The following is a 13,079-nucleotide window of genomic DNA, read 5'->3' as shown; positions in this document are numbered from 1 at the left end:
TTAGTTAGGATGACTTAACCGGAGTATGGTAGTATCTGTTCTCTCCACAAAAGCTGCCTCACTTGCTGGCGTTTCCAACAGCCTCTAATAATCAGAGCAACCTAACGGCATGTTAAAAACATACAATAAACCAAGCCTACATAACCACTGCTAGTCACTATAAATAACACGGCAGTTTTCAAGCAGCCACGCCCGTCGGCAACAGTGCGGGATTCGTCCACCTTCCTTCGGGGTGGTAGCACAGGATCAAGCCAGTAAAAAAAAAGTCGCATCGCTGTCAAATAACTATTCCCATCAGGTCTTTCAATTTTTACCTCTGTATGAAATGTTTCTAATGAAATTGAGTGTGAGGACGCGCGCGTCACCGTGCGGCTGTCGGTGAGTCCGGCCGCCCTCCCCTGGAGACGGCAGCGGGGCCTGCAGCGTTACTTCCGTGTGGAGAACAGCGGGTAGAGGCGAGCGGGACCCCGGAGTCATGGCTTATCCTGGATACGGAGCGGTGGGTACTCTACCGTACTGGCGCCCGCAACTGGGTCGGCGTCGTGTGTTTGTGGAAAACACGGAGTTTCTGGAAAAGGACAGGGTTCTGTGTTGAATGACTTTCACGAAGGTTTTATTTTAATGGAATGAGATGGAGGAAGCAGGAAGGGGCAATTTTCATTATAACTATCTAGTTATATATCTAATTGGATCTATAAGTTGCTTTAAATCTGTTTAAACACTTCTACACTCCTAAGTTATTGCACTGGACTCAGTAATTTTAGTGATTTCACTTTTCGGGGCGTTAACGCCCTTGACAAGGCCGGCATTTGATGTCTATCCGTAATTGCCCTTGATGGGTATGGGTGAGAGCCTCCTTTACCTGTGACAGATAGTGTATTGCAAGGCAATCTCGCAAGGATCTGGAGTCAGACGTGAGCCAGATTGATTTGTGTATGGCAGATTTCTTCTCTGGAGGCAGTAACTGAATTTAAATTCCACAACTGCTGAAGTGAGATTTGAGAAAGCACTTCTAGATTGTTAGTCAGTAAACCTAACATTGTACCATCACTGTCCTGTGTTGTTGAGCAAGGATAAATGGGTATAAAATGCTTGTGTGTCTGTGTGTGTTCATAAGTGGTCTTTCGTGGTGGACCATTACTTCTCTTGTAGCTCTGAGCTGGTCACTGTGGAACCTAGGCTTTTGCCACAGCTGGGTTAGGAAGTGTTTGATGATATTAGGGAGTACTACCTTCTTTATTCAGGGCTTCTGCATGCTCTTGATTAAGTACCTGGAGGTTCTCAGTGCCATCTTAAGTGTTGCTGCCTCACTTTAAAGAGAGATGGGCCTAGTTTTCCCACAAATCAATGGGGGTATTACAGTTTGTCTGGTAGGCCTTAAGAGCATCCTTGATTTGCTGCTCTTGCCGTGACAGAACTTGGAGCACTGTGTATGGCTTAAGTGCCTGATGTTCCAAACGGCGGAACTAGGAGTGAGCTTCATTCCACACCAACGCTGTTGTTGCTACTGTAGGGTCCCCTTCATTGCTTTGTCCACCACAGAAGCCCTTCTTTTCTCTGTTTTAGTTTTGGGTCTGGTGGTTGAACTGTTTGTGCTGCTTCACTTGAATATGTTTAGCCCGAGGATATCTTCCTTTACCAAGTGCGCACTTATCTCATGATCTGATTGTACCTCCATTTCTTCCATGCCACACAACTATGAAATGATTTGACAGGCTTTGCTTTGCCATTGTGTCTGGACATGCCATTGTTCTCTCTCGAATTCTCTAAACAGTCCTAATCTGTCCACTAGAGAAAGCAGGATCTCCCAGTGGCCACACATTTTAATTCCATGTCCCATTCCCATTCTGGTATGGCTATCCATGGCCTCCTCTACTGTAAAGATGAAGCCACACTCAGGTTGGAGAAACAACACCTTGTATTCCGTCTGGGTAGCCTCCAACCTGATGCCATGAACATTGACTTCTCTAACTTCTGCTAATGCCCCACCTCCCCCTCGTACCCCATCTGTTATTTATTTATATACACACATTCTTTTCCTCTCTCTCCTTTTTCTCCCTCTGTCCCTCTCACTATACCCCTTGCCCATCCTCTGGGTTACCCCCCTCCCTCTTTTCTATCTCCCTGGGCCTCCTGTCCCATGACCCTCTCGTATCCCTTTTGCTAATCAACTGTCCAGCTCTTGGCTCCATCCCTCCCCCTCCTGTCTTCTCCTATCATTTTGGATCTCCCCCTCCCCCTCCCACTTTCAAGTCTCTTACTAGCTCTTTCAGTTAGTCCTGACGAAGGGTCTCAGCCTGAAATGTCGACTGTACCCCTTCCTAGAGATGCCGCCTGGCCTGCTGCGTTCACCAGCAACTTTGATGTGTGTTGCTTGAAATTCCAGCATCTGCAGATTTCCTCATGTTTACTAATTTTCTAAGAATGGTTTAAAACTGGAACTTTAGCTACCCTGTCATGCAGGGTTTGAAGAGGTATATTCAATCAGTTTATAGTATTTAGTGATCTGTAATTTGGTGAGCAACCTGAAGGATAATGTTATTTGATTGTCGGTGTCCTTTCGGGTTATTTCTTGAATACTCTGGACAGTTTCTACAGATTGGAGACTGACAAATGTAATCTTACTATTTTAACAAATTAAAAAAGTGAGGATCTACAGATCAGTTATGGCAACATTTGTAGAATTCCAAAGTCACTTATAAAAGTGCAAATAACAGAATACTTTAACAAGATTGGACAAGTCAGTATGGGTTTGTTATGAGTGTGATTAACTCATGGAGAAGCTGATGGGTGTGAAAGTCGTTATTCATTATAACAAATGAATTTTTTTTTTTTTGAGATCTTCTTGGTAGAGTCTCCCAAACTCTGAGTACATTAAAATTTTACACACAAGACCAGTGGTAACAGTAGATGATTCAGTACGATTTTATTAGCTACAATGACATTGTTTGCTTCAGTATTTTGTCTGAGAAATTATTCCATTGAAGCACATATTTATAATTAGAGTACACCATAACAGGGCATGTTCAAACACCATTGTTGGGACAAAATAATTCACATAGATGGTGTAAAAGCTTCTCATAGCAGAGAGCCAGATGCTTAAGGTTAGTGTTGTGAGGGCTGACTCATTGAGTGCACTAATACCTCAGTTATTGATAGAGCAAAATGACTCTGACCATGTTTAATATGGTAAGTGATGAAATTTAGTCCGGTCTGGCTTGGCAGTCCTCTGTGATCTCTAGAAGGAGAGTGCACAGTAATTTAGCTGTAAGTGTGTTGTTTAATATAGAGGTCCATTAACATAAATTAAGTGCCTTATTTTGACTGTTGAAGAGCAGGAAGTCTTATGGTCAGGTGAGGTTACAAATCATCTTAAGCTGCCTTTTAATTTCAAAACTGATTTTGGTTTTACTGTACATTTAAACAAATATTAATTTTGAGGTCTGGTTGGTTCTTGTTTGGGTTACCACCTGCTGCACAGTGACCTTGAATTATGCCCCATGAGTAACAATTTCCTAACAGACTTTTGAACTGGAAATCATACTTAACAAATCTGCTGAAATTACTTTAGAGTATTTAACTTGTAGAAAGGCTAAGGGAGGAAGAGAGGAAGTGTGCATTTTGTTTTTAAATTTTTGACAAAGTTCACAAGAGTTAGTGTGCAAAGTTGAAGTAATATATTGTTGAAGTTATTGTTTATATATTGTTGAATATATAAAGTTGAAGTTAGCAGTAATATATTGGCATAGATCAAGAGTTGATTATTGACAGAAAACATCAAGTAGGAATAAAAACAACAGGAATTCTGCAGACGCTGGAAATTCAAGCAACACACATCAAAGTTGCGGGTGAACGCAGCAGGCCAGGCAGCACCTCTAGGAAGAGGTACAGTCGATGTTTCAGGCTGAGACCCTTCGTCAGGACTAACTGAAGGAAGGGTTAGTAAGATCTCTGTAAAAGCAAGTGTTCAGGAGCAGCAACCATTTAGGAAGACAAATGCTATTTTGGTCTTGTTACATGAGGATATGAGTACAAAATGGATATTACAGCAAGTTAATGTAGTGTTGTCTCCACAGTCTTTGTGATCAACAAAACCTTGCAAACATCAGTTCTCATTTTTCTCTCTAATTATCTTGGGTTAAATGCTGTTATTTTCAGGGTATTTCCACCATTCATGTCAAAATTGCTGGTTCTTTAAATGCAGAGGACTTATTTCTATTTTCCTGTAGTGAATAGTTGAAGGAATATTTATGGTTGTTTTTTTTGCCAGTTCATATCCTTTAGGATATTTTAACTACTTTCTTCCTGCCCTGGTAAAAACTAACATGACTTGCTGTTGTATTAAGTGCCTGCAACTTTAAAAAAACTTCCTTTTTTTAAAAAAAAACTCTCAATCTGCTATTGCAGTGTGATTTTTTTTAAGAGGTCTTTTGAGCCTCTCAAATATATAATAGGTGGTGTTTTTGCTTGCTTTTCCTAATTTGGTTTGTGTTAGCTTGGTGCTCAGAGTTCTCAGTTATGAGATTCTCAAAATGAACCTTTCTAAATAAAGTCATAATAAACAAGGAGAGGCAGGTTTTTGCTTGTAAATGTTGACCAGGTTGTCAGTTCTGAATTTTTATCAGTGTTGTAATGTCCTTGAGGACATTGCAGCACCAGAGGGATACAGAGAAGGTTTATAATGTGTTAAAACTGCAAAGGTTTTGGGCAGTATTGGATAGGCAATGGGTATTACCTTTGGTGTAAAAGGGTGAAGAGTGATTTAATCCAGTTACATAAGAAAACCCTTCCTTATGCATAGCAAAAGAAAAACTGATCAAAGGGTCAAACTGTAGAGGCAACCAGATGGTCAATATTTTGAATCAAGACCCTGCCCAAGTCCAGGCCGTGAATAAGAGATTCTTAAAGCATTTTCTTATTCACTGCCTACCTGTTTTTTAAACTCTTTCCTTTGACAAGGAATCCAGTAACTTGGAGTTTAGTTTTAAACTAGGAGGAGTATGTTTGAAAGGTGGTGAAGGCAGAAAACTTTGTCACATTTTCAAATGTCTGCAATGGCACTTGATGTGCTGTAATTTACAAGGTCTGAGATCTCCAAGTTCAAAGTAAATTTATTATTGAAGTATGTATTTGTCATCAAATTCTACCTTGAGATTCATTTTCTTGCAGGCATTTACAGGAAAAAGGAAACGTACCTGAATTTTACAAAAAACTATACATGAACAGACAAAGACTGACAAACACCAATGTGTAAAAGAAGAAAAACTTCAAATAATACTGAGAATGAGTTGTAATGTGTCCTTGAAAGTTAGGCCACATCTAGAGTATTTCGTATAGTTCTTGTCTCCCTACTATAGGGAGGATTTTGAGGCTTTGGAGATGGTGCAGAAGAGGTTGACCAGGATGCTGCCTGGTTCCGAGGGTGTGTGCTATCATGAAAGGCTGGATAAACGGATTATTTTCTCTGGAGTGCTGGAGGCTGAGGGGAGATCTGATAGAGGTTTACAAGATTGTGAGAGGCACAGATAGAGTGGACAGGGAGTATCTGTTTCCCAGGGTTGAAATGTCTAGCACCAGAGGGCATGTATTGAAGGTGAGAAGGGGTAGACTCAAAGCGGATGTGAGGGTAAGTTTTTCACTTAGAGCCGTGGATGTCTGGAATGCACTGCCTAGTATGGTGGTAGGGGCAAATACATTGGAGGCTTTCAAGACGTTTGGATAGGCACATGGATGTAAGGAAGATGGAGGAATATGGACATGGTGTAGTTGGGAGGGATTAGTGTGTGGGTGTTTTTGATTTGCTCTTTTAGCTGGTTCAGCACAACATTGTGGGCCGAATGGCCTGCTCCCGTGGTGTACAGTATGTTCTGTGGTCTATGTGAGCATGTATGTCATAGAATCAGTTCAGAGTAGGGGTAAATTTAGTTATCCATGCCAGTTCAGGAGCCTGATGGTTGTAAGGTAATAACTGTTCCTGAATATGGTGCTGTGGAACTGAGGCTTCTGTACCTCCTCCCTGATGGTAGTAGCAAAGGAAGACGTTGCCTGGATGGTGGGGGGTGGGGGTCCTTTGGATGCTGCTTACATGTGGCAGCGAGCCCTGTAAACAATATTCAATGGTGGGGATGGCTTTGCCTATGATGGACTGGGCCACCTTTTGTCCTATTGAACTATGTTGATTTTAGCATTCTGAATACCATCTGTAGTCTCTAAAGCTTTATTGTAAATTATCATCTGACCTTTATTTGCCTTGGTCATTTTTCTCTGTTCTTCTGAGAACAGTGTTTCTATACTAAAGTTGACTGTTTGAAAGGGAAATCAAATAGAGAGAGCCCAGAGTTCAATGGTTATTCAGGCATATGTGGGTTTTATGAACTAATCCTTCTATTAATTTTTGGGGTGCTGAAGTCCTTTAAACTTCAGATGTTTTTGCTGAGTTAGCACTGATGAGGTTCAGATGCGGGGCTTCCCGGTCTGCATTACTGGCTAGTTCATCTATGTCGTGATTTCTATCTTTCATAAAACTACAGTTTTCTGCCTATGTAGAGCAAGTCAAAATTAATTGTTATAATCTGGATTAAATGGAGTGAGCAGCGTAACATTTGTACTGTCAAGACATGCGCGAGATCTGCCTGAAGATACACGAATTAAAATAGCTTCATTCTGAGGTCCACTGTGTTTTATTGTAATTTTTGTAATGGTGCCAAAAAAATTCCAATCCACATTCACTGGCAATATTTTGCATATGAATTAACAGGTGCGGTGGCTTTTTACTGTTGATTTTTAAAAATGCCATGCCAGATAAGAACAGGGTGATAAAGGGGAACTAAATAATGAGTCAAGCAGGTGAAAACAGGTGGTAATGTGTGTTCAACACTGTTCTCTGATCTCTGGAAGCTAAGTTTTAGTCGACTCTTGACTGACCTGTTGTACGTCTTCCTTTTTGAGGTTTAAAGATTATGTGAGATAGAGAAGTATTCCAGAAGACAATAAGATATAGAAGCAGAATTAGGCCATTTGGCCCATTGAGTCAGTTATGCCATTTTTCCTCTCAGCCACAATCTCCTGCTTTCTCCCCGTATCCCTTCAAGCCATTCTCTGCCTTAAATATACACAAAAGACTTGGCTTCCACAGCTGCCTGTGGGAACAAATTCACCAGATTCACCACTCTTCTGGTTCAAGAGATTCCTAATCATCTCTGTTCTAAAAGGACAGCCCTCTATTCTGAGGCTGTGTCCTCTGGTCTTAGACTCTCCCACCATAGGAGACATCCTCTTCACATCCACTCTATCAAGGCCTTTCACTTTTGATTGGTTTCAATTGGGTCAGCCCTCATTCTTCTGAATTCAATTGAATCCAGGCCCAGAGCCATCGAATGCTCTCCATATGACAAACCATTCAATCCTGGAATCATTTTCATGAACCTCTCCAGTTTTAGTGCATCCTTTGTTAGATAAGGAACCCAAAACTGCTCACTATACTCCAAGTGAGACTTCATCAGTGCTTTATAAAGTCTCAACATTACATCCTTGCTTTTATACTCCAGTTCTCTTGAAATGAAAGTTTACTTTGCATTTGCCTTCCTCACCGCAGACTCAACCTGCAAATTACCCTTTAAGGAATCCTGCACGAGGACTCCCAATCACGAACAAGAGAAAATCTGTAAGTGCTAGAAATCCAAGCAACACACACAAAATGCTGGAGTGACTCAGCAGGCCGGACAGCATCTATGGAAATTAGTACAGTTGACGTTTCAGACCTTCATGAAAGGTCTCGTCCCAAAACGCCATCCAGCATTTTGTGTGTGCTATGAGGACTCCCAAGTCTGTTTGCACCTCAGTCTTAGATTTTCTCTTCACTTAGAAAATAGTCAACCCTTTCTTCCACCAAAGTGCATGACCATACACTTCCCAAGACTGTATTCCATCTGCCACTTCTTTGTCCATTCTCCTAATCTGTCTAAGTCCTTCTGTAGACCCTCTACTTCTTCAAAACTACCTGTCCCTCCACTTATCTTTGTATTGTCTGCAAACTTTGCAACAAAGCGATCAACTCCATCATCCAAATCATTGACATATAATGTAAAAAGAAATGGTCTCAACATAGGTCCCTGCAGAATGCCACTAGTCACTGGCAGCTAACCAGAAAAGGCTCTTTTTATTCCCACACTTTGCCTCCTGCTAATCATTCACTGCTTTATCCATGCTAGAATCTTATCTTTAATACCATAAGCACATAATTTATTTGCAACCTCATTCAGCACCTTGTTAAAGGCCTTCTGAAAATCCAAGTACACAACATTAACCAATTCTCCTTTGTCTATCCTGCTTGTTATTTTTTCAAAGAATTCCAACAGATTTGTCAGACAAGATTTTCCCTTGAGTAAACCATGCTGACTACAGCCTGTTTTATCATGTGCTTCCAACTACCCCAAAACCACATAATAATAGACTCCAACATCTTCCCAACCACTGAGGTCAGACTAATTGGCCTATAATTTCCTTTCTTCTGCCTCTCTCCTTTCTTGAAGAGTGGAGTGACATCTACAACTTTCCAGTCTTTTGGACCCATTCCAGAATCCAGTGAATCTTGAAAGATCATTACTAATGCCTCCACAATCTTTTCAGCCACCTCTTTCAGTACCCTGGGGTGTATAGCATCTGGTCTGGGTTACTTATCTACCTTCAGGCCTTTCAGTTTCCCAAGAACCTTCTCTCTAGTAATGGTAACTTCTCACATGTCATGTCTCCTGACACCTGGAACTTGCACCATATTGCGAATGTCTTCCACAGTGAAGACCGATGCTAAATTCCTATTCAGTTTGTCCATTTCTTTGTTCCCCATTACTACTTCTCCAGCATCATTTTCCAGTGGTCTGATATCCACGCTCAACTCTCTTTTACACTCTATGTATCTGAAGAAACTTTTGGTATCCTCTTTAATATTGTTGGCTAGCTTACTATATAAAATCTTCCCAATCCTCTAACTTCCTAATTTGTGCTCTATTATATGCCCTCTCTTTGGCTTTTATGTTGGCATTGACTTCTCTTGTTAGTCATGGTTATATCATCTTGCCTTTAGAATACTTCTTCCTCTTTGGGATATCCTGTGTCTCCGAATTGCTCCCAGCCATTGATGCTCTGCCATCATCCTTGCCAGTGTTCTTTTCCGATTAATTCTTTCTTAATTTCCCCTCATACTTCTGCAATCTCCTTTGCTCCACTGTAATACAGATACATTTGGCTTTAACTGCTGCTTCTCAAATTTCAGGGAGAATTTGATCATATTATGATCCTTTATTCTTAGTAGGACCAAAATCCTCAGCACTAAATTATGTAGAATTTTTGATTAAACTGTTACTTCATATAGTGAACAGATGGGAGCAAACCTGAATTTGTTGCAATGCAGTATTTGTTGTGATGAGGATAGAATTGAGGAAATTACATATTATCTGTAAACACTTAGTTATAATGTCTGTCAAATGTGTGCCTGGAAGTTTTACTACATGACCTGGATCAAATATATCTTGGACAGTCAAATGATTACACCACCCCTCTCAGCTTTCAGCATTTTTGCTACCAAGATCAAATTTTCAAAGCAAAGACTGGTGGGGGTGAGGGCGAGAGAAGGGTAGATAACTTGATAATTTTTCTCTGAGGCTGTTGACGTCAATGTCTTGGGAGTGGACCCATCGATCTCTGAAGAGAGACATGAAAGATTGGTAGCTTTGCCCACAAGGAATGTTGGCCTTTTTCAATGTTTTTTAAATCACCATGACAATCAAGCCCTTTGAACACGGCCTCCTCTACTGTAAAGATGAAGCCACACTCAGGTTGGAGGAACAACACCTTATATTCCGTCTGGGTAGCCTCCAACCTGATGGCATGAACATTGACTTCTCTAACTTCCGCTAGGCCCCATCTCCCCCTCGTACCCCATCTGTTACTCATTTTTATGCACACATTCTTTCTCTCACTCTCCTTTTTCTCCCTCTGTCCCTCTGAATATACCTCTTGCCCATCCTCTGGGTCACCCCCCCCCCGTCTTTCTTCCCGGACCTCCTGTCCCATGATCCTCTCGTATCCCCTTTTGCCTATCACCTGTCCAGCTCTCGGCTCTATCCCTCCCCCTCCTGTCTTCTCCTATCATTTTGCATCTCCCCCTCCCCCTCCAGCTTTCAAATCCCTTACTCACTCTTCCTTCAGTTAGTCCTGACGAAGGGTCTCGGCCTGAAACGTCGACTGCGCCTCTTCCTATAGATGCTGCTTGGCCTGCTGCGTTCACCAGCAACTTTGATGTATGTTGCTTGAATTTCCAGCATCTGCAGAATTCCTGTTGTTTGCTTTGAACAAAATTAAGGTTTTGCAAGTTGCATGTACTTTTGGGCATTCTTGAGGCTGAAAGTATGTGTAAACTGAATATAAGAAAGTCTGCAACAGTTTTGAGTCTCTAATAGTTCATTATTATTTGGAAAAAATATTGTGAGCCTTCTATATATTGCATTTTGAAGAACTCCCAGACTGTTTAATATGGGTTAGCATGCCATAATGAAAACATGCTTGAAAGGACACAAAAATTATAAAGCAACGATCTTCTTACAGAAGGGAATAATTAGTCCCTTCAATGAACAGTTACACCCTTGTACGTCCCAGCACTTAATTTTTACTCTGTTCCAACAAAATTATTTTCAAAGAATAATATTTCTTTCAAAATTTCAAAGATCATTTCTTTCAAGTTCATAAATAATGGTAGAGATTTCTTATAGGATGTCTAGTTCCAAAATATCCTGGGATATGTAGATTAAATTAATCTTTAAATAATTAAAATTTAACATTTGAACAGCATTTACCATTATTTCCAATAGGTTTCCTTCTGCAGCACGCCAAATCTGATCACTTGTACCTCTGATTAAATGCATAAACGTGACAGCAATTTTAACCTGAGTTTATAGGTTTTAGAAATACTGGCCTAGGTAGGTTGTCAATTTTAGATCCTGCATTATTTTGGACCTCCTTGATTTCAATGAAGAGCAAAACTGGATATTGTGTTTTTTTTAAAAAAAAAATTTTGCCTGATCTTATTCATTTCCTAGTTGGTACATTGCAATAACATTTACCTCAAATGTGTCCAATACAAATAGTATTCCAGTGAGCAAGTCTACTTTCATTTATAATTTTGTCATTTATTCTCCCTAGACTTTAGGGCAGTATAAAAGTGCCATTAATGCCCTTTCCCCCAATCAGCCCTCAAACTGGGACACATTTCTAGATTTTCCAGAACAAGTTTTCTTCTGATACTGGAGAGTGAAGGCAGACTGAAGATAGAACTTTGCTGCCAAAGTTGGCCCCTGGGCCAACTGTCTGAGTATGGCAGTGCACAGCTGGACTCTGATTATTTGGTTGAGTCCATTCTCAGTTTCTGATGCGCGATAGGGAAGGCCATTGATAATTGGTGAGTGCTGTATTCCACGGAGGGGAGGACAAAGCCTGATGAGTGTGAAGGGCATTTTTCCGAGCATTGAATGGACTCGCCCAACTTGGGCTGTAACGTTAGCCTCTCCCTTCTGAATTACCTCCCTGAACTTCCCCTTATGTGCTGCTGACTGACTTCAGGGAGCAGTCAGACTACCAGTGTAGTAGCAAATTGAAGAGAAGTTTTCATTCTATAGACGGTCCAGTGTGGCGATTTTTGAAGAGGAGGTATGAGATAGGAGAGGAGGATTGTAAGTCTAGGCCTACGGACAATTTTGATAAGGTTAATGATGAAGATTTACAAACTTCTGAGTCATTTCACTGCACTAGTGCAACAGTGGATACAAAAAAAGTCCGTCTTTACAATGAAAGCTACTTATGGGTTTTGCATGGACTGGTAATCCAAGTTGTCAGATTCCATTGTGCCTAGTCAACATCAGCCAACTTACAAATGTGGCAGTGGCTCCAGTAAAATTGAAAAGTCATTTAACTACATATCTAAGCCATATGACATGTAAAAGTGCTGATTATTCTAAATGACTATTGGAATCTCAAAACAAACAGATTAAAGCTTTTGAAAATAAAGTCACAGTCAGTAAAAGGGTTCAGGAATCAAGTTATTTAGTAGCTTTGAGACCAGTTCACTAGGGAATGTTTAAAAAAAAATTGTGTGAAAACCTGGACAAAGAGCATACCAATCTCCTGCTACATTCAGAAGTCTGGTGGGTTGGCAGAAGAAGAGTTCTCAACAGGGTGTTTGAGCTGAAAGGTGATTGCTGGAGTACTTTCAAGAAAATAGCCAGATTTTGCTGAGTGTTTTGAAGATGAAGAATGGTTGCAGAAACTAACCTCCTTAACATTTTCATCATATGGACCAGTTGAACAAATTTCTGGAAGGCCCTGGAGAATATGTTTGACTTCAAGTGACTAAGATTTTTGAATTTAAAAGGAAACTGAATCTTTGGAAAAATCATATTGCAAAAGGAAATCTTGAAATGTTTCCACTGCTGCTTGTGCTTGAGAGTGAAGAAGGATATCAGAAAGTCTCAAGTCTTATTGAAAACCACCTGGAAGAAATGTAGAACAAAATTAAACAGTTTTTTGCCTCCATTTCAGCAGAAGTGTATGACTGGGTGAGGGACCCTTTGTCTGAATCTTCTGCTCAGCCTGAAAACTTGACTTTGAGAGAAGAAGAACTTTGTGAGCTGCACTCAAGATGAGATTTACTGACCTGCCCTTGGACAAGTTCTGGATTTCTGTGAAAGAAGAGTATCCTGCCATTCATAGAAAAGCAATTAACATTTTGCTGGAATTTTCAAATTCTTACATGTGTGAACAAGCTTTTTCATGTTTAACAAGCATCAAAAGCAAGGATAGAAATGGTTTAATTTCAATTGACGGTGAAATCCATGTGTGCTTATCTCAAGTTTGACCCAGAAATGAGAAGTTTATTATGTTTGCCTTATGAGTTCTTAAAATTTATGGAAGGGAAAGAATGCAATTAATTTCAAGAAAGGTAAGCTAAAAATTCATTCTCTACTCAAAAGAACATTGACAATTATTTTTGCATTATTAAATCTACAACTTACAGATCACGCTAACATATG

At 40.4% G+C, this 13,079-nt stretch overlaps 1 protein-coding gene across 1 annotated transcript in view; it reads left to right on the top strand.

The window, feature by feature from the left end:
* Positions 1-210: 210 nt before the first annotated feature.
* LOC134344401 (sorcin-like) overlaps positions 211-13,079 on the top strand; it is a 46,462-nt gene continuing 33,593 nt past the window's right edge. The window contains exon 1 of the mRNA XM_063044122.1: positions 211-499. Within this exon, the coding sequence (XP_062900192.1) occupies positions 476-499 (24 nt within the window). The 5' untranslated portion in view covers positions 211-475. The remainder of the gene's footprint in view (positions 500-13,079) is intronic.

The sequence above is a fragment of the Mobula hypostoma genome, chromosome 3 (genome assembly GCF_963921235.1).
Source record: "Mobula hypostoma chromosome 3, sMobHyp1.1, whole genome shotgun sequence".
Classification (NCBI taxonomy): domain Eukaryota; kingdom Metazoa; phylum Chordata; class Chondrichthyes; order Myliobatiformes; family Myliobatidae; genus Mobula; species Mobula hypostoma.
Note: the sequence above shows the minus strand (reverse complement) of the source record. Positions and strands in the feature narration are given on the sequence as shown.